Source organism: Anser cygnoides, chromosome Z (assembly GCF_040182565.1).
Source record: "Anser cygnoides isolate HZ-2024a breed goose chromosome Z, Taihu_goose_T2T_genome, whole genome shotgun sequence".
Taxonomy (NCBI): Eukaryota; Metazoa; Chordata; class Aves; order Anseriformes; family Anatidae; genus Anser; species Anser cygnoides.
The window spans coordinates 33,052,515-33,078,097 of record NC_089912.1 but is presented as its reverse complement, the minus strand read 5'-3'; the positions used below and the strand labels follow the sequence as shown (position 1 = coordinate 33,078,097).

The 25,583-nt window shown below is 47.6% G+C and overlaps 1 protein-coding gene across 9 annotated transcripts in view; it reads left to right on the top strand.

Moving 5' to 3' along the window:
* The window catches only part of PSD3 (pleckstrin and Sec7 domain containing 3), a 110,762-nt gene that overhangs the window by 28,265 nt on the left and 56,914 nt on the right, over positions 1–25,583 (top strand). For 7 of the 9 annotated variants that reach the window (XR_010827833.1, XM_013188265.3, XM_066988480.1 and 4 more), the window contains 6 exons: positions 1,028–1,420; positions 14,017–14,223; positions 14,335–14,415; positions 17,124–17,236; positions 19,860–19,918; positions 23,728–23,817. Coding sequence is in view for 8 of the 9 variants with exons in the window: in XM_013188265.3 (XP_013043719.1) it covers positions 1,028–1,420; positions 14,017–14,223; positions 14,335–14,415; positions 17,124–17,236; positions 19,860–19,918; positions 23,728–23,817 (943 nt within the window). In the remaining variant the exon portion in view is untranslated. Of the gene's footprint in view, positions 1–1,027; positions 1,421–4,247; positions 4,453–14,016; positions 14,224–14,334; positions 14,416–17,123; positions 17,237–19,859; positions 19,919–23,727; positions 23,818–25,583 lie in introns of those variants that run through there. The other 2 variants (XM_013188267.3, XM_066988482.1) reach the window with 2 other exon arrangements.

The window sequence follows — 25,583 nt, the reverse complement described above, 5'->3', positions numbered from 1 at the left end:
GTATAGTTACATATAGGCAACACACAGGCCTGGCCATATGTGCCTTGCTAGATGTTCTGGTTTCGGGCCAAGTTCATGCAAGCACAGTGTGAGCACTTCTGTGAGGCTGGATAATGAAAACATTTAGCCAAAGTCACTTGTGGGTAAATGCAGTGATGTGCTTTCTGTGTTGTCTACCTATTCATCTATGTATATTTATGAACTGCAGGCTGTTCTTTGTGAGAGCGTCCCGATTTGCTTGCCCTTTGCTCCTGACCATGTCTGTAATGGGGTGCGGGGTGCCCCACAGCTGCGGGCAGGCCAGCGGGGCTCATCGGGGAGCACCCAGCCCTTTGGGCCCCTCAGGACTTTGCTCTGGTTACTGCCTGGTACCGCGATGGTTTCAGCACTGATGGCGGACAGACGCCATGAACATCTGAGATCTGCCGCTGCCAGGCCTCAGGCCCTGCTGCTGGGTGAGGGCAAGCAGATCTCAGCTTTTGGACAAAACGAATGTATGTGAAAAGCTGCTGGCTTCCCTCAGCTAGAAGGAAAGCTCAAAAAAATAGCCAGTAACCATACACAGTGCTCTGCCCTCCTGGTGCCACATGAGGGCCAGGCCCATGGGGCTTCTGGGCCGGGCTCTTGCTTCCCTCTCATTTTGGAGGCCCCCACCAGCCCCCCAGAGCCTCTGGCTGGGCTTGTGGCTCTGGCCTGGCCATCAGGGATGGTGCTAGCAGAGAGTTCATGATTTCATGAATGCATTAGCAGCTGATGTTAACTGTTAGGCAATATCATGCCTCCCCCCCCAGTGCTTTTGCTCATCAGATTGTTTCCTTTCATGTCCCTAGGACTGTAACAGAGTGGAGAGGGAGATGGTGCCCGTTGTGAGCGGAGGTGGTGTGAGGTGCTGGTGGATCATCCATGGTGTGGTCTTCTGCACGAAGCACAGACCTTTCTGTCCAGAAAGGCGGAAAACAAGGAGGTCTGCTCTAAGGTCCAAACCTAGCTGCCAAACTGAAAAGAGCTGTTTGTGCTTAATTTCTAGGATCATGGAGGAGGGGGAAGCAGCCATGGGAGGATATGAAGATGTCCTTGGACAGAGGCACTCTGACGTCTCCACTGATCTGTACAGCTCGCAGTTTGAAAACATCCTAGACAATGCCTCTTTATACTATAGCGCAGAGTCACTGGAGACGCTATACTCGGAGCCCGATAGCTACTTCAGCTTCGAGATGCCACTCACTCCGATGATCCAGCAACGCATGAAGGAGGGCAGTCAGTTTTTAGAACGGACTTCAGCCTCGGGACAGACGGATGTCTTTCAGCTTCCCCCTGACGGGGAAGCAAAGAGCTGCTGTGAAGGGATCGCCAACGGTTTAAGGGATGTAAGCGAGACACTCTTCAGAGGAGATGTCACAGAAGTTCCCCATTTGGAAAGGTAAAAGTAGTGGATGATCTTTGTGTGTGTGTGCTTAATTATTCTGATGCCTGTGTACTTAAGCAGACTGTCTCAGAGTGTAGTTATGACTCTGCACGCTGCACGTTTTCTACACCAAATGATTTTCAGTGTAACAGAGTCAGGTGCGGAAGAGAAAAGAGCCATCCAAACCTGCTGTTTGTTAGAAAGTACAAATTTACGTATTTTTTTGTAGGTGTCTCTGTGATAGTTATATCAATAAAAGGCTGGCCTGTATTGTGGCATTTGTGGGACTTGTCCCTGGAGGAGTTAGGTACCTGCTATAAATAAACACTCTTCATCTCCAGTTACAACTGAATTCGCTTACAGCAATTTTAGGAAAAATAAAATCTGGTGCACATGGACAAGTTGTCCAAATACGGCTTATGATCTGGATGTTATAGATGTGTCTTTCGGCATGGCTTTTTCTCTCGTGAGACCAGCAGGAATTTTGCTGGTTTCTTCAGCTGGGACAAGGTTTTGCTCCCACTGCGTCCTAGCAGTTGCGCTAGTTAACTGATTTGTTTTACTAGTGCAGTAGCAACTGACTGAAAGAGGAAGGAGTGTTGTAAAAATATTGAAGATCTCTGTTTAGGTAAAGGGAGAGGCAGAGAAAGCTAGTAAGAGAAGAGTTATGTGAGAAATAAGCACTGGGCTAAGTGGTCAGAAGATGCTGTGTATTTATATAAACTCGCTATATGAGCAAACTTCCCTCATAATGTGTCGATCAAAGGGAGATGAGGATATTGAAAGGCAGCAACACACAAAGTGGGGGAGATACAGCCAAAAGCAGTAATGTTTTTTTTATTACTCAGCAGTAATGAGGGGTGAGAGGCCTCACAAATGACAAAGATGCCTCAGGTTGCCATCCTGCAGGGACAGGCTGTTATCTCAGAGCCCTTAGACTGTTCCCTTAGATAGGACTAGTCTAGTCTAAGTTTTCCAGAGCATGAGTGGCAGGAGATCTTTTATGTGTTTTAGTCCTTTTGTGCAAGTGTGAAAGATGGTGAAAAAGGGTGTTTAAATCTTGTGCAACTTTGAGCTGCTTGGTGCCAATTAATAAAAAGTGACTGCTAATCTGCTACAAGGAGTTTAGAGCCAGAAACTGAGGTCAGTCCTGATGCTTGGCAGCTCTTGCTTCCGCTAAAACCTAAGATTGCCGTAAGACTGGAGTAGTGGAAGACAAGCAGCACATACAAACCCTGATCTGATACCCCATAGTTGTAGCCTCAAGTGTCCCGCATAGTGAAAAGTACCATCAAGTAAGGTCCACATTGGCTTATTGAGGCAGAAGTTACAATGAAGACAAGGTGAGCTTAGGTAATGCTTGTGATCATGTTGGTTGCCTATTTAGTATGAATTTCATGCAGAATGAAGTTCGATTGAGTTTAAATTTGCAACCATAGTGAAATACCAAGAGAGGCCTTTAAAAATTCTTTCCAGTCCCTTCCCTTACTATAAAAAGAAGAAAGAAACGTTCACAACAGTGGTTTTGTGACAAAGCCCTACTGTTGTAATCTGCAAGGTGCTGGTAAGAGCAAACCCTGAGAGCTCGCTCTCTTACGGCAGGTACGGATAAGGAGCGTAGCTGCAGCAGAACTGCCGGCCACAGATGTGCCCAAATGGATAATCCTCCAGACAATAACTCAATTAACCACACCCCCACGGTGATATTCTAGTATTATATCTTATTACACCAGGGCACAGATGGCTGGCAGATCATGTATGCTGTACTGTTGGGAGCCGGAGGAGAGCCATGGTGTTGTCGTGTGCTGTTGAGGAGTGCAGCGTGTGTGCTGGGGGTCGCATGGGATTTATTTATGGGGGGATTGAGGCGGACTGTCACCGTGATGCTTGGTTTGAACCAGAAATACCTGCCTGAACTGCAGGTGCTATTCCTAAGAGGAATAACAGTACATGATTGTGTTGCCTGAAGCAACCCTGAACTGCTTTTCTCACCCGCATGTCCACACGCGTGACACTCGTGAGGTACCCTTCACTCCTTCTGCTACAGGACAGCGTTTCCCACAGCACTGCAAAACCGTACCGGCGTCGGGGATGTTACAGCCTCAGCGGAGAACCTGCCTCTTGCTGCCTGAGCATCGTACGCTTTCCATGAAGCTGCTGTCCTGCAGCGCAGCCCCGAGCCACCGGAGGGCTCCTCGGGCACAGGAGCAGCGGCAGCAGCCAGCCCTGCAGGGAGGGTGCTTGCGAGGGGGACGGTGCAAAACTGCACGGTCAGGCACGATGATAAGCCTGCCCCCCGCCTTTTTTTTTTTTTTTCTTCCTGAAATCAGCTTCCAGCTGAAAGCAAACAAAAAGCAAAACCAAACACTGTGCATCTCCCTGTGTGCTGGTATCTCGGTGATGTAAAAAGCGCATGGGAAAGTGCGTAGGGGGGAGTACACATCCCGGGACCAGCGCTCATTTATGGGGGAACAGACTGTGAAATACTGACGGCTCTTCTTGGTCCCGCACAGGAGGAGAGGGTGGATGTGAAAGTAAGAGAGTTAATGGCTTACACCTGGAAATTGCATGCAGTGTGTCTATCACAGAAGGAGAAGCAGGTGTGGTGAGGTTGTCTTGGGAGCAGGTAGTCAGCACCACAGGCCTTTTGGGTCTCTGTGGAGGGATCCTGAGCATTAATGACACACGGACCCTAGATGGCGTGAGGTTTTAAAGCACAGCACACGCATAACCAAGTCTTCTAATGAGTAAGCGAGAGGGTAACATCCTTTTCAGCTCTTAGGAAATCACTGGCTCTGGGAGGGGTCAGCTCTGGTATGTGAAGGCCAGTCACATGCCTTCAGAACTAGGAAAAAAAAAAAAAAGGGAAAAAAATGATTAAAGGCTCGCGGGCTGCAAGTTCCTATGGGCTTCTTCGTGTCCGGATACTTCGTCCCTGCTGTCCTATCAGCTGCCAGCCATGGTTAAATGCAGTAAGTCCCCACGCAAGCCGTGTGATGCTGACCATGCCTCCTCTGACGGGGACCTGTGGTGCTTCCTTGGGACAGGTGGGATGCCAGCTGGCCTGCAGGTTTTTCGTGCAGGTCCTTGCAGAAGGACAGGTTGGCTTGCTTTGGAAAGCAGTCCTTTACCAGCAGAGCTTATTTGCCTTTTGCGTCTGGCTCAGAGGAAAGGAGAAGGGGAAGCTTGAGGTAGTTGTGCGTGGTGTTTGTGTTCTTTCAGGAACAACTTCAGCTCTTGTCATTATTTTGGGTTTAACTTCCTTTGTAGTTGTGTATTACTCACCTCTGGCAAAAAACAAATTTTTGCTGCTGAGGTGGGCTTGAGTTTCCCCAGATGGGGGGGGGGGAGAACTGGGAGGAGGGGGAGTGTGCGTGAGTTTTTGGACCTGACTGATAGCCTCTCCGTGTATTAGAGCACCACGGGGGTCCTCATAGGGCATGCGGCAATAACAATGTTGTGTATGGGCTGCATTTAGTCCTGTTACCTCCAAACTATCCACGCAGAGGCGTGCAAGTCCCTGCAGACACCTGTATGCCAGGATATGGCACTCCTCCTGTCTCAGTTTGGTGTGTCATGTTGAGAAAGAGAGGGGCTCAGGCTCAGCATCTGGTTTTTAGTCTTACTCAGAGAGGCAGGAAAGACGAGTATTTGCAAGGTGCTGCTGAGCTCGAATTTGCATGGTCCAAAGTAGGTGTAATCATTCACGCTATATCACAGTGGGAAGAAGGTGTTTCCAAAGCAGTAAGATAAAACTCACTTTCTCCTCAGGTATCTTTGCTATCTATATACACAGTGAGCAACAGAACATCTGTGTCTAAAAGCATGGGGTTCTCTCTGTGATGATAATCTTTATACTTTCTAACTTTAAACAGAGAATTTGTTTTAGTCACCTTCCTGCATTCTTTGTAGCAGACTTTGCATTCCCTCTTCCTTTCTATGTTCTGATCATATCAGAACAAGAAAGGAGGAAAAAAATCCAACTTCTGGCATTTGTCTTCCTGAGTTGTCTTGGAAGGTGTGGTCTCTGTTGGTAGGACATAGCCCAGGATTTTTGCAAATGCAGAGAGAAAAGAAAAAAAATCTGTATTGCAACTCCTAATCCTCAAAAATGCTAACTATTTGCCACCTGCCATCATCTTCAAAGAACTGCTGTTGCTCAGCAAATTTTGCAAGTCCTGTTGTGTGTTTTTTTTCTTATTCTTTTTTTTTTTTTTCCTAGCAGTGCAAACTTGAATTTAGTCACATATGTGTTCTTCCATAGTTCAAGGGGTGGTGGTGGGGAACAAACTCCTTAAAGCAATCTGGTAGTTCTCAGAATAAATGCACATGAATGTAGGCTGTACTTCCCAGCGATTGTCAGATTACTGAGTGTTTGGGCCTCTCAAATTCTTGTAGTAGTTTCCAGCTGTTTTCCTTTTTCTGCATGTAGGTCATTTCCAGTACTTTCTTTACTTGTACCCTGCATACTCCTTTTTGGAGACAGTAAACTTTGTTGATAGATAAAACACAGTTTTGATTCTGCTCTCCTGGTTGATTCTCCTAATTTTCCTCCCATTTTATCAGTATTCTGTATGCCAGTTAGACTGCTGGCTTTCAGTTCACATTTTGGTGTTCGTGTTGGTTTTTTTTGTGTTGTTGGTTTTTTTTTTTTTTCCGTGTTAGCTTATATTTGATTTTCAGTATAAACGTGAGACTCATTACTTGCGTATTTAATGTGTAACCTTTATTCATTAACTTCATTAGTCTCTCTAGCAGCAGCCTGGTAGGACACTTTTCCTGTTTGAAGACTCCCCTTGTGACTTGGCTGATATTTTTTTTTTTCCACTTAGCATGAAATCTACCCAAGGTCTGCATGTTCCTAAGTGGCTGCTTTTTGTCCTTCATAAACGCCTCGCTTCAGAATGAACTCAGGGACCCTGGAGAGCTGGGGCTCTCAGGAGGTGTTGCCATCCATCGTCCTCTGCTTTGGAAGTATGGAGAAGCACGTGGTGAACGGTGTTCAGATGAGTGCTGGGTGCTTCAATGTTCACCACAGCCCATTGCTGGGTTTGGTTTTTCCATCCTCTCATCTGGGTGTGCCCTTAAGCAGCGTAGTTGGGAGCAATTGCAACTTCCTCTCAAGCTGGTGTCTTTTTTGGCTGCCTGGGTCTGCGAGTTTTGGCGAGCTGGCCCTGCTGTGATGGATGGGTCAGTCGCGCTTCTTGCTGCTCCTGCTGCTGGCAGCGTGTGGCAGAAGAGGAGCTCTCTGTAGTTGTCTTTTTCTGCCAACTCTCCCCTGAAAATACCCATTTAGAAAAATGGGATCTACTTCTCAAATCACTACAATGACAGCAGCAGCAGCTGCAGTTTCAGCAATTAGGAAATAAGCTCATCGTTTTTGTAAAGAAGGAGTGATGCAACAGTGTGGTGAATGGGACTGTACTCTGGAAAGGCTCAGAGTGAGCGAGGGGAGCAGAAATCACCATTGAACCTGTCTGGCGGTGGGTCGAGGCTGTTGTGTTCTCAGGTGCCTCTTCAAAGTTGCAGAAACTGTATCTTACCCAATCTTTTTTCCTTCAAAATGCAAAGAAAAATGTCCAGAGTAAGGAAATGTGTTCTGAGGAGTATTGCTGGTTGTTGTCACAGAAGATTGAACGCATCAAATGTGTCTGCAGCCAGAGAGCAGGCAAGCACGTGCTGGAGTGCATTTGCCTGCATGTGGGCTACTGCATCTGCCGTTGGTAAATGCAGAAGCGTGGATATGGCATGTTAGATCCAGGTAAAGACAGTCCAGGCGTAATCTGCAGCGGTAAATTTCTGTAGCTCTTCTGAATCTGGTGGCAGCATTTTGGCAGATGAGGATTTGTGTCACAGATCAGTAACTTCAAAAAAACAAAAGTTTGTAAAACTGCTTCTAGCTCCTAAATAAACTGTTGTTTTAGGGAAAAAAAAAGGGCTGCTGACTCCTCGCCTCTTCAGGTCCCAGCCTCCTCCAGAAATAAAACAAACGAAACAAAAATCCAAGAGCCGACGGAGACAGAAAAGAAAAACGCGTGGCAGCCGATAAGTTCATGGCACAAAGCGCTCAGTATAAAGTGGCTGTCGGCGGCTCAGCCTCTCAGCTGGCGTGCGTTGGCATGTCTCCATTAAAGCCAAAGCCATGTAGGTCAGGAAGCCTCCATTCACCGAAACCTCTGCCAGCCCCGAGCCAGTGCCGAGGCGCAGCCTGTTGTCTCATCCATTAGCCACGTATGGCTGCCGGTCAGGCCCCCTCCGAATTACTGCGGGTCACCTCTCTTCCTCTGGGTTTCTGCCGGGAGAGAGGGAGGCGGCGAGGAGGCATGCAGGGCTTCGGAGCCGATGCAGCGGCGCCGGTGAAGAGCGGGGCATGTAGCGTGCGGGCGCCTCATTAGCACAGCTGGGTGAGCTGTGGGATGTTGTGTTGTTTTTTTTTTTTGTTATCCCCCCCCCACTTTAATTGCTGAAGTCTGTTTTTTTTTTTTTTTAATTATTATTATTATCTGTTCTTTTTGAAGAAGGGCAGCCTGTTTCACTGCAGGGTCGCAACGCAACTCTGCTGTGGAGTGATGCTGCCCGCACCTAAGTGCTCAGTCGGCAGCTTGCAGGGGAAGGCACAGCGCCCGAATTTTTACAAGTCTATTTTCCTCCCTGCCAGGGGACCGGCCGGGCCAGCTGCTCTGTTAACACACGCGCTCCTGGCACCCATCTCCAAGCAGTCAGCCCGAACACACGGGGCTCACGTGCGGCTCCGTGAAGCGGGTCTGGTGGAGGGAGGCTGCTGGAGGCAACCGGGCAGAGCAGCGGGGAGAACCTCGCGGGCTTCCCAGGTGTGCTCCTGTGCCGGGGGAACCTGCAGGAGCAGCACGGAGAGATGTCACGCTGGTGCTGAGCTTTTTCGGATGGAGGCAGCCAGTATTTAGTGCATCGGGTCTGGTTTTCCTCGCGTGTGGTGTCAGGTGGGCTGGATCTCCTGGCTGAGCGTGGGGCTGTCCTGATGTGCCTGTCAGGAGGGGTTTAACCCAGCCTAGGTGTGAATGCAGCTGACAGAAATGCTTCTGGTGGAGGGAGCTGTTAGAGCACACACCGCCCTCTGTGGAGTGGGACAGGTTTTCACTTTCCATGCAGAGGGGCATTAACGTGGTGGCAGCCTCTGTGCCATCTGCAGCCCCTGCCACAGCAATGTAAGGAGCCTGAGGTTGAAAGAGAATCAAACCTAAAGTATTTTTAGCAAAACATTTGTATTTCAGGTGGCAACGAGCCAGCAAGTCTGTGTAATAAAGGACACGCTGTCTCTCGGAAGGATTGTAATCCTGTCCCCGTGTGTGGTGGGACTTTGTGTCCTAGCACTGCGGTCCTGTAAAGATAGAGTTTGGACTTGCTGCAGTGTAAGCCTACCAGAAATGGCATTTCCTGAGCATATTAGCTGTTAGCTCCCTGTTTATGATCGGCAGGAATTTTTTCAATCAAAGAAAAAGGCAGATGATTACAGGGAGCAAGAGGTTATTTTTAAGCAGCAGCGTTCATTTCAGTTCCTGGAAATGGCTTCGCATACGCATTTATTGATAACCGATAACAGATTACAGGGTTTGTTTGCTTGTTTATTTGTTCTTTGCTCCTCTCCTCGTAGTGTGAGACAGCTTAGGTGCTCTTTAACGGATCCTCAGCGGGTGCTCTGGGTTGTGGAAGCCGTCCTCCCTTCATGTGAACTCACGGATGCTGTGCTCGTGGGACACCCACTGAACTCAGCTGCCGCACAGTGCAGCTGTGTCAGTCCTCAAAGAGTGATCTACTTCAAACGTGTCTTTGAAGAGAATCCGTACGTAGGACTTCAAAGCTGTTTAAACCATTCGGAGTCAAATTGCATAGCGAGTCATCTGCCAGGAAAAGGCTTTATTTATTTATATATTTATCACAACCCCTCCCCCCCCCCCCCCCCCCCCCCTTCCTATGGTTGAATTTTGGAAAAGCCCTGGAAGTGGAGGTAACTGGCACGGTGAATTGTTGCTTGACGTAGTTCTGTGCTCGCTGCTGGCCCTGAAGAACCCGGTTCAGAGCTGTAGCAAAGCTGCAGCGAAGCAGCTCCCAGCCGGTCTGCGTGATCGCTCCACTTGTAGCAGGAACTGACTCACCGTGTCCTTGTGCTGCCGGGATTTCTTTCCTTCTGGGGCTGGGGTACTCCTTTCAGAAACCTGCCCATCCAAGCGCTGCTTGTCAGCTCCTTTGAAACACAACTCGGCTGGTGCCGCAGATTGTTTCCGATCGGCTCCGAAACGTGGAAGCAGATTTCTGGCTGAGCCTGAGCCTTGCCCTGGCAGTTTGCAGGGCAGGGGTTCCTCGCCTCGGGGCGGGATGTTTCACAGGGCAAAGCCAGCTCCCCCTGCAATCCGGGCTGGTGTCAGTGGCATCCCACTGCTCCTGTGTTTCTGACACCCCCGCCGCGCTGCGACATGAGAGCTGCTGGTGGGGGGCTGTTTTGGAACCGAAAGAAGGAAAAGGCTTGGAGTGAAGGCATTTGAAACAGAGGGACAGTGCTGTGTTGCAGCGTTATCAGACCTGGTTTGGTTCCCTGGCGGATGCCGTGCTCCTGCTGAAGGCAACATTTGTTCTGGCCCTGGTTTCAGTGAGCCAGAACTCTTCTCCACCCTTCCTTATTTTTAATAACTGCTCTGTTTTGCTCTGATGGACTTCGCTGGCAAATGCCTGACTTAGTCTGCCTTAAAGAGTTCTTTCCTGACAGATTAGCTCAAAATGAAGAGTGTGCCGAGGTCTAATGCACCTGAAACTGCAGGTACTCATGCTAAAGTTTCCCTTTTGCAGTTTAATAGTCTGGGAGGTCTAACCTCTGTGAGAGACAACATGCTGTATCCTTGCCACTAGGTTAGTGGTCTTGCTCTGCTGTTGCCTGAAAGTTGCAGCCATTTACTGACCGTCTCCAGCATCGCTGCGAATGGTTTGAGTTTTGCATACACTGAGGGGAAAAAAAAACAAACACCCACCAACCAAAAAATCACCTTAATCTGGAAGACTTTTAAATAGAGCAAAGTGTACTAAGTGCTGAGCACGATACATTTGAGATACCTTGGCATTGGGAGTTAGGTTCCTGTAGACCTGGTCGATAATGGAATAAATAAAGAAAGCAGTATTAAATGTTTCAGGCCCTTCCTGGCTGTTAAGGTGTGTTATGGGAAAGCAGCTTTACAGATGTTACAGTCTGCATGTGTTTTATCCATGAGCGTGGAGGGGTGGTTGCTGCTGTTGGAAGGTATTGAATTTACTGTAGCAGCTGTTTATTAAATTGCTGTAGTTTCTGCTGGATGTGGTGGCCCAGAGCATGTGCATGTTCAGCGGAGAACCTGAGGAGCTCATGCATGGTGAGACTGAAGAGACCTGTGTGGTTTTTTTTTGTGCTTCTCTTTTCTCTGTTTTCTGATAGCAGAGATTAATATGAGAGTCTCTGGATGAAAAACAGTAGCGTTGCAGTGCAAGCAATTACCAGTGCTATTGTTACAGTCGCTTTTGGCCTTGAATCCAGGATTAGGCAGATATAATTTACGACATTTTCAGCCTACTTTTGTCAGTGAAGGTTTCTCATTTTTATGTGATAAAGAGTAAAGCTGCATGAGAAATCTGCGTCCAGTCGTGCTCTCCATCATAAAGCCCTCTTTTGGCTCCGTGTAGCTAGCAGTGCTGCTGTGGACTGATTATGCGTAGAAATTGCAGACTGCAGAAGACGGGGGGGGGTCTGCAGCCTTGGTCACTCCTAGCCTTTGGTTTGAGTCCATTACAGGCACTTTGCAGAAATAAGCAGGTATTAATGCCTGTGTTTGGTGGTGGGAACAGATAGAAAATGGTACGCCCACAGAGGTCGGAGGTAAGAAGAGATGTCACCCCTCCCCCTATAAGACCTGCAGACCCCTGTCCAGGAGGGGACATTAAAAAGGCAGCTTGCAGTAGTCATGCTGTAATCAGGTGTCTATATTTAATAAGCATTCAGCGACACGGGCACTGTCTTCTTACCACATAAAAAGTTTGAGAATTGGAGTCTTGCTTTATTTTAGCAGCCTGGCGTTGTCCCTGAACACGAGGCTTATGTTACAAACAACCTGTATTATTGATTTGACCGCCTTTGTGCACTTATTAATTGTGTAACAAGTTAATTCATTGCCAGAATAACTGAAGGAAGCCCATGACCTAATAATGTGTACGGGGACTCCCCACGAGGATGAAGCCCAGAGTCAGGGAAGCTGGAAGTTACGGTTTCTTACGCAGCTCTGTTGGCTAGTTTTAGCACTCTCTTCTTGCTGTGTGTTCCTTCTCCACATCCGAACGGCAGCCCTGAGAGGCAAAACAGAAGCCTAGGGCTCCTGCACTGTTTATTTCACTAAGAGGCAAATGCTGGCACTTCCTCTCTCTATAAACTCGTGGTGGTTTGTGGTAACGTTGACTCTTGCAGTGTGCTGGTTCTAGCAGAATGCAGATGTTCCTTGTCAGCGTTGGCCATCGTTCAGGGCTATAAATATCGCCTTTAATAAAGAGCAGTGGTGAAACAGGGCTGTGATTTATGAGCAAGGCTCCGCAAGTTGGCATGGCTTTCGGAGCAGCATTTGCGTGTGGAAGGCAGGGTAGATGTGTTAGCTCACCTGGTTATCCTTTGCTCTTGTTAAACACCGGGGCTGGGTGTTTGAAGCCGGTCATGGCTGATGTGAGTGGATGAGCTGTTGCTTTGGGCGTGTGTCAGAAGAGCTGGGAATCTGCTTTATTCACAAGTTCAGGGCAGACCAAATTCAGTGATTTTTATTATTTCTAAGAGAATCTAAGGCTTTGGCTAGTGCTTTTGAAAAGTGCTGAGGAGGTGTTTCCCACAACAACGGTTATGAGGAGGAGCTTCTTTTGTTTGCTTTCTAGGGTGGCTGGTGGGCAGTGCTCTTAATGCTTTATATTCAGTAATCCCATGATAGATGAGAATGAAGCCCTTTTATTATAGCATCTTAATATTTACACTTACATGCAAACTAAAATCCCCATTACTTTTAAGAACAGGCAGATGTTTTCCCCAAATACTTTTTAAAAAAATTAGAAGTTATACCCAAAGTACAGATGTTTGATACTTTCATTAGGTGTTCTCTGTAAGTTTCCTACCTGTACGATCACAGCACACCTCCTCTTAAACGTGAGAAGAGGGTAGGATGCAGGTGATGATACGTGATAAAGAAGGTGTGCAGAATAACAAAGATCTTTGGTTTTAGCTCACATTACATGAGAATCTCAGCTCAAAAAGGTTAATAAACATCTAACAGACATCTCAGTAAATCGGTAGATAATTGTTGGAGTGATCAGTTTTTCTGATCGTGGCTTGTCAAGCCTGAAGATTACGGTGGCGTATGAAGCTCTGGTATGCTGAAGTGTTGTGTTTAAAGTCATCTTTAACTCATTCCACTCATATCTGCCCTGCGTATGACCTCTGCTGATCACTCATTATCCCTGTGTAAACTAAGACTTAGTGGAAAGAATTTCTGCATAGTACTTTTTTTTTTTAATAGAAATGCTGTCACACACAGAACTGAGATTGTGTAAGGGTTTTCATGCAAGTGTCAGACAAGCTTTTTTCCAAACTTGTTTTTTTTTTTTTTAAAAGATTTATCCATGTGGAGGGAGGTGTACGCGGGGGTGTGGAAGGCTTTTGCTTCTTTGAAGGGAGAAGGAAAGCAAATACGGAGTTTAGCCAGGACTTTCCTACTGTAGTAGAAGTGGGAGGAATCTATAAATGCATGATTTATATAAAGTGCCCTGGGACTGTGATGCCGAACATCCTGACTTCGAGCAGCCGGTGAGGGAAATCATAGCTGCCACGAGGGAGCTGGAGGAAGGCAAGTGGTTCTTCAGGCTGGCCCAGTGGTTTGTGCCTCTCTCCGTTTCTCCCAGATCAGGTTCCTTGCCCCGAGTCCTGCTTTTCCTGGTGGTGCCACGCGGTGGGATGCCCGCTGCATGTGGGCAGCATGGATGCTACTGAATTCTGCGGAGGCTATTTTAGATTTGGGGAGTAGCATTGTTTCCAGGACAACTGGGGAAGAATGAGGAAGGGACTTCTGCTGAGCCAGCGTGGAGCTACCGATCGCCCTGGCTTGCTGGCTGCGTTTCCCTGCGGAAAGTGACTTACGGCTTGCATCTACAGGGGACCCTTTCAAGCTATTGTCAAACACATTGGGTACATGCTACTGGCAAATGATTGGGTTAAAAAATACTAGAACAAAAATTAAATGAGAAGTTGTTATTGTCGGGTGCGGTTGTAGGTTGACTGTAGCAAACAGCTGTCTGTGCAGTGAGCACGGGTTTTGGACACAGCTTGTTCAAAAGGTGAGTGCAGAGCACAGTGTGTTTCTGGGCTGGAAAACCCATATTTGGGTCTCTGTTTAATTCTCTTATTCTCTGATGACTGTTAAATAAATGTTCCTGTTATACACAGCTCCTTCAATTAAGTGGAATTTGCTATATCACGTAATGTTGCCTCTACCATTAATTGCCCTCTATTCTAAGAGGAATTAAATCCTTCTCGAAGCTGTGATGTTGTCATTCTTATTTCTTCTTTCCACGTTCCTTACATCTCGTAGCAACGCTGGACTGCAGAATGTGGTGCTAGACTCCAGTGCTGCCATGGGGAGCAATGAGCTAAAGGAGAAAGATGCCACTGGAGCCCTTGGCTATGATCTCAGCAATGGCAGCAGCAGCAATTTGGACGCAGCCAGGCGCCTGGCTAAACGCCTCTACCATCTGGACAGATTCAAGCGCTCCGACGTGGCAAAGCATTTGGGCAAAAAGTACGTGCTGATGTGGGGACTTGTGCTGTGTTGTTCATACTACTGGTTCAGGAGAGTTCAATCTGGAATGACTAACTTTTCTTTCTTTTTTTTTTTCTTCTTTCTTTAAAGCAACGAATTCAGCAAGCTTGTGGCCGAAGAATACCTTAAGTTTTTTGATTTCACAGGCATGACGCTGGACTACTCGCTCAGGTACATGCCTCTTTGGAAACCCGATGCTCTTGTTTTAGTAGCAGGGCTGTTTGCTGTGTTGGCCTGATTGAAGTAGCGGGAGCTTAAGATCGTGAAGAGAGGGAAGTGACGTGTTCTGGGATGGAGCATTTCTCTTCTGTTTAGCTTGGCGTGCTGCTGTACTTAGCTCTGTTGGAGTGGTGGCATTTCCTGGAGGGAGAGATCTTCGGGTGGACTTGCTCAGATGTGATCCTTGACACAGGGGAGGGGGAGAAAAACGACAAGTCAGTAAACAGGGGGGAGCTTGCAGTCTGCCAGGTGCAGCTGAAGAGCGAAGGTGTTGCTCACGGTTGAGCCGCACAGCACTCACCGTCTTTTTGGCTGATGCCTTCTGAAGCTTTCTCTGCCTGGCTGCACTGTGCAAGGCAGGGGCCAGGATTTCACGTGGCTTGGCAGCTCCCCTCGCTGCGTCCCTCTGAGGCACCTAAAAATGTGCAGAACAGCAAAAACTTCCACATGGAAAACGCCTTTGAGAGTTTGGTAGCTGCCAGCGTGGGTGTTTGAAAACCCATCCCTTCAATTTTTGTTCCTTTTTACAATGGAATTAGGTCTTAATGATGTTTGTTTTCAGTATTTTTTTAGGAGGCAAAATACTAAATTTGTGTAGCAGTGGCCTGTTGGCACAGTTGCTGGACCAATAAATGCTGACAGAAAGGGAGAGGGATTTAATGTGAGTTTAAATCGCCTGGCTCAGGTTACTGTAAAGGGTTATTATTTTTCCTGATGATATGAAACGAGGACGGCTGTGGGCTCTTGTCAGTCCCTTTGCAAATGCATTTCCAAGGGGTCAGCTGCAGGAAACCGTGGCAGAGCCCTGCCCCTGTCCACAAGGAAGGACAATGAGCCCTGCCTGCCAAAGGCAACAGGGAGACACCTGCTGAAGGGTTAAAGGAGTGCTGGGATGCTGGATGCTCCAGCGCCAGAGCACCAGCCCAGCGCAGGGTGGGGGATGCTGTCTCCTCGTTCCGGGTGCTAGGAGCCCTGAAGCACGATTCTAAATATACCCATCTTTTAAATTGTGAAATCCAACACCTAATTACTTCGCCTCACATTTCTAGGAGGCTTCTTCTCCCTGTAGATCTCCTGTTAATATTAATAGTCGTGACCTTCTCTAAAATATGCTCTGGTTGGTGCGGGGCTTAGACACACAAGGGACTTGCAGAGACTTGGTGAGCACCCGCTTGCCAGCCAAACTGCAGAGGCTGCCGGCAGCACAGGCTGAGGACAAGGCATCGTCTTGAACCTCAGTGGCGACGGGGTGCGTTGCTCCCCATCTGCAGCGCTGAGAGGTATCTGCACCGCTGCTGCTGGCTTGCTGGCGAGCTGTAGTTGTTGCCTCGGCATACCACAGCCTGTGGCAGCAGCCCAGACCTGTGTTACCCCCAGACGGCGTGAGGCTGTTGTGCAGGGTGTAATGCAGTCCGTGGAGAGTCAGGGCACGAGGACAGGCATTCATTGCCCCGCTCTGCTCCCATGCCCTGGCTCTGTGCGTGGGCGTGCTTCACTCATGCATCTCTCTTGTTTATTTACCAAACATTGTTCGTCTGGCTCCCTCTCCAGGGGCACTTGCAGGTGGGTCAGTGTGCTGACGACAAGGAGAGGCTGCAGGTCTGTGGTGACCAGCAGGAGCAGGGGCTGCTGCTGGAGGGAGCCTGAGCTGGAAGAGGAGGGAGGGCTGGCTGTCAGAATTTCCCACTAGGGCATGAAATGAGATGGGAAGAGAAACCCTGCAAAGACTCGGTTGTATCTACTTGTGAGTTTGGTTATTTGCAATACGGTACATGTGAAATGAAGTTATTACCAGGCAGATCACACTCTGTATGGGTGTGAGATCCCTGCAAGTACAGTCTGTCTCTGACCTTACATCAAAGAAAAAGATTTAATAGTTATTCTTCCAGGCTAGATAGACTTGAATGTTCCAGCAGCATATTCCACGCCTCTCAGATCTGGTGTTTGTTTCAGTCTCATGGGATATTTAAAATTTGTCTATTAGGCACTCATTTTCTATGCCTTCTTGCTTTGGGACCCAGAAGGTCTGTGTTTTCAAGCTTTTCTTAGAAGCATCTTGACAAATGAGTGTAGGCTGATACCGTTGAGGTCATCTCTTGGCTCCAGGATATGGGGATTTCAGGAAGTAGAGAAGCTCTTCATGAGAGTTGGCTGCAAGGCTAGTTTTTCTAGCAGGAAGGATAGTGGGGTGGTTAAGAGGCAGTTGAAGGCATGTCCCTGCTCTTTGCACAGGCTCGCTTGCTGCGTCCAGCGAGTATGCTTGCATGTGCACAGTTGGAAGAGAACACCTTGAATGTATGCTGTGCATAGACAGCACCTGTTCCAGCTCCTTCCCTGAAGAAATGAAAAATACTGAAAATTAAGAATAGCTATTTCAAACAGAAAAACTGCTTATTAGCTCATATATTCTGTGGTTGAGACCAGTGGTAATTTAACTCCATCTGGTTAATTTACTGTAATATTTGGGTTAACTGCCCATGGGATAATGGTTCATTTTCCTAGACAGGCTTCTTGGAACCAAATGTCTGGTGTGTGCTTATGTATTTCCTGTTAAGATTTGTGCTGTGCTGTACAGCTGTATATGCTCCCTCCACACACACCGTGTGAGAGGAAAAAGGGATTTATGATTTTAATTTCTCTTTTTTCTGCACTTCTTTTAGGAGTTTCTTTAAAGCCTTTTCACTTATTGGAGAAACTCAGGAACGAGAGAGAGTTTTAGTCCACTTTTCCAGCAGATATTATCAGTGTAACCCAAACACCATTTCTTCTCAAGGTAACTTTGCTTCTGATAATAAGGTCCTTGGTCTCCCTATTCCTTCATCCTCACCTTGTATGTATGGTGGCACATAAGGTGGCGTGCTGTAATTGCTGTGCCACACTTCAGAGATTGCCTGTCACAAGCATGGAAACCCTTTGCATTGTCGACACATATTTGTGTTATGACAGTGAAAAATTGTGTTTATCCCCACACAGGCATGGTCTTTAGTCCTCCTTTGTGTAAATCCTTGGTTTTAGCATCTCCAGATTTAAATGTCCTCAGTTGTGGTTTTTGGTCTCGCTGATTTCCAGTGTGTGTGGGTACCTGTGCTCTAGCTGCATATGTAGGGCTGGGAATGGTCGCTATCTCATGTGGAAGAGACACTGTTCACTTCTCATACTCAGTTCAGTGCTTGTCTCCCCGCATGCACTGGCAACACACATGCCAGTTCTTGCCAGTTGTGGGGGTGAATTTTGGGTGCTGTATCCAGACCCTGGCATGGTTTCATCTTGACTGACTTAACATCAGTCAGAGAGTACTGCCTCCTTGCCAATGTTTTCAGTCATTTTGGAAATTGATGGGGGGAAACAAACAAGCGCACAGATCAAACCCAAGAAAGTTGGCATTCAGGAAGAGGACGAACTGTCCCCTGGCATAGCTGCTGCATCCAGTCATCCGTGCCAGCAGAGGAATGTGACCCTGTGATTCTAGTGCCGGCTGATCACACGCTGGGAAAGCTGAGAAAGGGAGGCGGAGAAGAAAGAAAATATGCACGGGCTAAGGCGTGCCTTTGGTCTGTAGAGTAAGTAAGGAGGAGCTGCTGCATTTGGAGGAACCGCCACACTTCTGCCCCTTGCTTTGTAATTAACCTGTTAGAGTGAGGTAGCGTTTGCCCTCTCTGTGTCTGTTCAGCTTTACTGGCTGACCTGTCAGGGAAGGGAATAGGTAGCAATACGATGTTGTCTGCTCCCACACCATCTCTGTCCTCTTCCTGACGCCTTTCTTGTTTTAAGACGCCACAGGCAGCCAAGTAGAATGGGTGTGTGTCATTTTTAGATTAAAACAATGATTTCCATGTTGATCTGGCTGCCTTACTTCAACTCCAGCTTGCAGTAGGGACATTTCCACTTAAGAGCATGAGTAAGCATTTGAATTAAAGTGAGTCCGGTAGCCTTTGCTTAGGATTTTGCATAATTTTGATGCTGGATTCCCACTGTTGGTAGTCATGTGGTGCGCTGCAGAAATGTGGTGTTTGTTCCTTTTGGTGGAAATCTAGGATTGCATTTGCTTTTCTGTCTTTCCCATTTCCCTTTTTAGTTCTCCGATTGTATTTGGGATTTGGGATTGAGAGGGCAGGTTGCTCTAGAGAAATGTATAGACCTGAACTAGAGCACCACTGTCCCAGATTCAAGCTGCTTCAGACTTGATGCTGTTACTGATTGTAATAGTGCTTCTTTTATTCCATGCTCTGCTGGAGTTCTGCCACGTTGCTTGGGTGCCAGGCCACGTACAAACATTGTAAGAAAACATGGTATTTACCTTGTAGCATGTCTTTTTGTAATGGCTTTATTTTTCACAGATTTAAGCCTGTTATAGTCATGCTGACTTTTAAGATACATGTATCCCCGTCCCCCATTTCTCCTCTTTTACAGCACATGGGGATCAGTGCATGGTTGTAATCCTGACCCGGCTACAAAGGTTTTTACTTGCATCTCACTGCAGTGTGTCCATGTCTTATAAATGATTCTGTATCTTTATGACACCTCTGTTAGAGAAGGGGAGACATCATCAGGTGTTTACAAACAGGAGAATGGAGAAAATATTTTTCTTAGCGCACTTCTTAAGTTTGAAAACTGGATGAAGGCATTTAGAAACTGAATTTTCCAAGGTGATAAATAGCACCATGGGCATCGTCACCTGTGTTTGGATTGTGCTCAGCTGCTACACTTAGGGCTTTAAAAGGGGTGCCTGGAAAATAAACAGTATTAAAGTGATAGCCATTTTTGCAAATACTGGTCTGCACTGACTTTCCCAGGTCTACCACAGTGACTTTAGGGATGGAGTAAGCAATGCAGCCATTTTCTTCTGGCTCCATGTTGAGGGCGTCTGCTGCAGGACTGTTTAGGCATCGATGAATTGTTCACTAGCCAACATGAAGCATAGGCTGTCTAAAGAGCTGAGGGAAATTCTTCAAAATTTAGTCTAATTGAGCCCCGAATGAGGAGGGGGCCAGAGGGGGACAAAACCAGCATACTATCGTGTTGTATGTGCACTGTGTGCGAGAGTGTGTGTATTTTATTCTTCCCTTTCTGTCCTAAAACAAATAAAAAAGTGGGAGCTGATTCAAGCTGTACTGGTATTAGCAGGCAAAGGGTGGCAGCATGGTTTCCTGTCTAGTTTGCATCATCCATGTGTGCTGCAAGATAGTTTTGACAGTCATTAAAAGATGAAAGAAAGGCTGTTCTGTCTTGGCAGCTGTGGAATGACCTCACTGTTCATTTACTTAATTATGTGTATTTCTTGATAAACAGATTCTCATTAAGAGAACAGACTCGATTAGGCTACAAGGCTTCATTTCAGCTGCTCTTAAAGGTACAGACTTGGGTTTGCATGTGACTTGTTTTATGTCTTTCTGCAGATGGAGTTCACTGTCTCACATGTGCCATGATGCTGCTGAACACTGACCTGCATGGACACGTGAGTTTTTACAGCTTTGTGTAGATTGTTCTTGCCAACACTGTGCTTAGAGGGGGTGGTCGTCTGGTGACAGAGTCCCCCTGCTGATGGCCTGATCCTGGAGCACCACGAACATTTCCTGTGCAGGCAGGAGACCGTGAGGAGGTCACACTCCAGGAATTGCTGTTGTCCTGGGCAGGGCTGTCCAGTGTGCCCAGGAACAGGCGTGTTTAGGCCTGGCGTTGCGCATGGTTTTGCCATTATGTGCGAAGATGCTCCTTGTCCTCAGGCCCCTTTCCTTCTGGTGGGCTTCTCATCCTTTCCCTAGTGATAGCAGGTGACCCTGGCCAGGGAACTGTAGTTGGGATTGGCTTCTCCTTTCCATTACATAGAAACATTCAGGAAGGCAGAGGAAAGAAGAGAGGTGAGGAGAAACTGGGAAAGTCACAAGGGGAAGGTGGTACTTGCAGGTTTCCCATTGCAGGGAGAAGATCTGGTGGGACCAGAGTTCTGCTCAGCCAGGTAACGATGGGTGCGCCCAGAGGACAGAGAGCAGAGGAGGGGCGTGGGTGTCCTGAGCAGGAGCCCTGCATTCCCCCAGTACGTGCCTCTCTCCTGTGGCTGCCTGGGGGAAATAATTTTCCAGTTCGAGTCCTCTTAGTCACATTGGTGCAGCAGGGTGCCAGCAGCCCTAGGACATGTATTTGAGCACCTGCGGTGCAATAGGCTGCCATGCACGGTATTTCTGGGGCTTTCTCTGTCCATGCACAGCAAGGATGGTGGGCCAGGCAGCAAGGGATGGAGGCTTACCCCTGGGGGCAGGCACAGCACCAAGAGCCCCAGCTGCAGCACCATGGCTCTGTCTCCAGGGGTTGCTCAGCCCCTGCGGGTGCACAGCTCTGCAGTGGTTGCAGGTAATGAAGCCAAGGCTTCTGCCTGCTTTCCCAGGGGTTTTGACGCCCACCTCACGTTAATTGAAGATCTTTGTCTGAAAATTGTAGGAGCAGGAGGGGGAAGGGAGTTGTGAAGACTTTTTTTTTTCTCTGTGGGCTGGGCCTTCCCCGACTGAGGAGTGTGTCAGTTGTACAGGAGGGTGAGCGGGGGTAGGGGAGTGTGCCCTGGTGTGCCCTCAGCCTGCTCCTCTTGAGCACACGTGAGGCTGTGTGTGGCGGGCAGGCGCTTGTGCAGGTATCCTGTTCTCTGCAGAGCCGTGAGCACACCTGCTCTCCAGCCTGCCTAACCTCGCTGTCTGGGGAGGGAGACCAAATGATTTTAGGTACTGGAGTAAAGGATATGGCTCTGGCCCTTCGCTACTGCTGTTGATTTGCAGCTGAAGTTAGAATGACTGGTGCGCTGTGTAACTTTGGAGGATTATCCTGCAGGCAGCCATTACTCATGTGTTGCTACGTGTGTGGAGCTGTAATGTTTGCCAGGCTCCTGCACGTGTGTCACTTCTCTCTGGGATTTCCTGTAATTTCGGTTTTCTTCTTACTGCTTTGCCTTTTTCCACATAGGTGGTAAGTTGGGCATTTCTGACGTGGAATGCAGCCCCTTGCACAAACGTACTAATTGCCTGTTTCCTAACAAAGACACAATGCTCCAACCCATCCTTTAGCATGATTCTGCTAGAGCAGGAAACAAATGAGTCATAGGGCTTGTCTACACTGAGCTCTGTTTGTTGCTGACAAGCTAATGATAAGTGCGGATGCTTTTATTTCACGGTAAGCTCACGTGCATGTAGGGCTGTAGGGCAACTGCTGTGCCTTCAGTCCATGCTTTCCCTTAACTCTTGCAGACAAACTCGTACTTATCCCTTTATTTGCCCCTGCCCTGCCGCATTTCATTTTCTTTGTAACTAAATCATTTTTGCTAGCTGTGTCTTGAAGATGCATGCTTACTTCTCTGCAGCCAGGTTATTTCTTGGACTGTGATGCCATGCTAGAGAGGTAACTCTGTTCAAGGTATCTCTAGACTGAAAGGCGCATCTTCTGCAACCTGTGTGGTGATGTTAGCTTTGGTCCTGGAGCAAAACAGCCATTCCTCTGCAATGCTAATTATCTCAGTAAGTGAAATGAGCCACGCTGCTGTTGGGTTTGGTCAACACGTGGAAACTGCAAACTGCTGTGTCGAGGAAAGAAACAGAAGCAGGCTGAAGTCTGTCACGGGGAAGAAGGAAAGCATTTGCAAGTCTATGAGAACAGCTCCAGCGTGCCCTCAGACTGCACTTGCAACTGCTGTTCCACAAGCTTAGCAACCAGAGGAGCCAGGGCTGCAGCCTGACTGTGTTGTTAGGAGCCTTCCTGATGTGGGAAGCGGTGTACTGTGTGCCCCTCCATCTCCTTTCTTGTGGGGGAGTGTTCCTGTCTGTCTGTTTTTTGCTGGCCTGTGTGGCCAAGGGCTGTGGCATCTTCCTTTGTGGCTAGATGAGGCTGATGGTTAGGGTTTGGTGGTTTTCTGTCTTTCCCTGGTCTTTTGTTACAGAACGGGAGTAGGAGAAGTGCAGCCCAAGCCATCATGTAGCTGTAATGTTGAATAACCAATATTGTTGACTCTCCCTTTCTTGGGACTTCACTTCTGTCTGTACACAAAGCTCTTCCACTGTCGGTTGCGAATACTTCACATTTTACTGGCAAGGCAGGGAGGAGGGCTTAAAGCTAAAAGGCTGCTTCCCCAGGAGGAGAGTAAGCAGTCCATTTTGCACGCAGAAACAAAGCGGGTACCTTGCAACACGCCCTCATTAGTCTGAGGGAGCAAGTGCTGTGCGGCTTGTCGGGACACCGTGCTGCAGGTGGAGGTTCACAGTGCGGTAAGCCTGCTCACCGTGGCTAGCTCTGACCCAACAGAGGAGTTTACAGCCCAGTGTCATCCTGCAGCCACGGCGTACCCTCACCATGGGATAGTCTTACCAGACCTTTTCCTGTCTGGCATCCCTAAAGATAACTGTGGTCATCAGAAAGCCCTGTTTTCCCTTTGCTTTTGTCATGTTTTATGGCTACTTCCAGGCTGCTTCCCTTTCCTCAGTTCTCTCTGGGCTCCTTTTTTCACCAGTTCAGTGTCACCATTGCTGCCCACGTGCCACAAGGCTTCCTGCATGTGAGGCTTGGGGTTTCTAACACCCAGGGCACCAGGGGGACCTAACACAGACACCTTCTCTGAGCCTTCACTGGGATCTGAGAACAATTTAAAGGCAGCATCAAACCTCAAAATATGGAATGCTTTGGGTCCTACATGAATATAGCTATCCTCTTTCTGACTGTGGCTCTGCTGGGCAACTTTGAGACAGTGAATTACACAGGAAGAGAGGAAGAAGAATCCTCTGGAAATGTGGAGGCAGAATCAGAATCTGTGAATCAGAAGATGGTGGCTCCTGAGCATCCTGCTCTTGCAAGGCAGTTGCTGCTGGAGGGAAGGATTGGAAGGAATAACAAAAAGGTCTGGAAAGGGTCTCCGTTGGTTGTTTCCCTCTGCCCCACAGGAGGATCAAGTAAAGATTTTTCTCTCAGAGGCTGGTAGAGCCTTTGGAGACAAGGGGGTGGAAGGCACCATGCACATACCAGTGAGCTGCAGCACCACCCTCTTCGTTATCCTCCATTATTCAGCTTTTTTTTTTTTCAGATGAGTATGTGGGGTCCAAGTACACTTTGCCTTTTCCAACTGCGTTCACGCAGGGATGCTTGCCTGTGAGTGATCTTGGGAGTATCTTCTTAGTATTGCTTGCCTTGGGCTTGAATGAAAGCAGGGAGATGGAATTCATCTGTAACATTGCTTATTTATGTAATTTTCAAAAGCAGCATGAATGTGATGCTTTGTTTCTCTGTCATCCTTTCCAGAACATTGGGAAAAAGATGACCTGCCAAGAGTTCATTGCTAACCTCCAGGGGATGAACAATGGTAAAGACTTCCCAAAAGGGCTGTTGAAGGTAAGAAAATGAACTGCAGAACATGTATTTCAGTTTCAGTGAGAGATGGTTCAAGCCTTGCTTGCATTTTCTGAACCTTAATTGTAAAGCAGGACAGGCTGTGGGCACATTTCTCCTCCCAGAGCATATACAATACGTACAGTGTTCGTTCTGTTGTTTGCCCTCTGCCTTCGCTTGAATGTGACTGAGACCATATGCATCATGAACTGGCAGGACTGAACTTCAGTGGAACCATCTCCAGAGCCATACGTTCTGTAAGGTCGGGTGGTCAGGCAGTCCCAGGTTTCTGTCTCCTGATTAAATCAGAGAGAAGGCAGCCTGTTGGTTCTGACTATTGAATACGTGAGGACTAATCCTGAACTGCATATCTGGAGGGCGTGTGTTTTTTCATCAAAGGTGCTTTGGGGTTTTCACATTAGAGCAGATGTAATTTCAGATTACAGTGTGCTGTCTGGTACAGACTGCTTTGCTTCAGGTTTTGTTCATTAAGTTTATGGCAGGAGTTAAATCTGAAGAACTGTGAAAGAGGCTGAGCAGGACAAATCTTGTTTCATTGTCAATAATAATGAGACTGTTTCATTTCTCTTTTGTGTGATTGTTGGCATGAAACAGCAGTCTGTTTGAATGAGGAGAGGAGCGCATATACTAGACTTCGTAATTTTTTTGGTAATGGAAATAGAAATGAGAGGTTGCTGCATTTGAGATCTGACCCAAAGCCTACTGAAGTAAATCAAAAGAGTTCCTCCTGTTCTGTGTTGTTGGTTTTTTTTTCAGGCCTATTGTGAAATGCAGGTGCACCTGCACAATTACAAGTGGCAGACTTTGTTTTCTACTATTGGCAGTTTCTTCAGTTTCTCCAGCTTTTTCAGGAGCTTTTTGTTGGTCCCTCCTACCTCAGTTTATTAGTTAGGAATGTAAACTCAAACCCCTTGATTTTAGATTTAATGTATTTATTTTTAAAACGTGGGTACAGAGTGAGAGTGCTCGTCTATCAGCAGTATCACTTTTTTTTTTTTCCAAGGAAGTTCATTTCTCAGTCTGCCATAGAGAGAGGTGTTGAGATTAATTTGCAGGCTAATTGCAGCCCTTATTGAATAAATAGGTCTCCAGGCTGTGTTTAAATAACCTTCTGAGTGTACCGAGGAGAGATTTCCACTGGTGCTCACCTGCTGTTTATTTTCATGCCGACAGAAGTACGCAGTCGGGGCTGAATCTTGGTGTTTATTGCTGACCTTCAGTCTAATGCTAAGACTGTCTGGCTCTTCGCCAGCCCACTGAAAGCAAGGGACTGGGGCTCTGGATGTTTTGGAAGCAGTGGGATGGAAGAAACCTGGTGCCAGTGTCCTGCTTCGTTTGAGGCATTCTGCCCCTTTCTGCATGCTGCCCTAATGCTCTGGGGACGGAGGTGGCAACCAACACTGGTCTTTCATATGGCTTGTCTGAAGATTTGCAGATGTTCTGCTACTCATTGTTTTAATTTATCAGTGGAGGGAAGTCGAGTGAGTGGCAGTAAATGTGCGTTTCAATAGCTACATTACTGTGTCCGCAGCAGCCAGCCTGACACTAGATATGTGATTACCAAGATTTAGCAGAAATTAAATTTGCATTACTGTCAATAAATTAAATTCACAGAGCCCTGCTTCAGCGCAGTGCTGAAGTGCGTTTGGCTCACTGGTGCATTAGCAGGAGAGCTAATGTGAGGCTGCAGGCTGACTCCCCACAGCCCTTCCGAAGTTGTTTGGGAGAGGAAGGACCATTTCCACAGG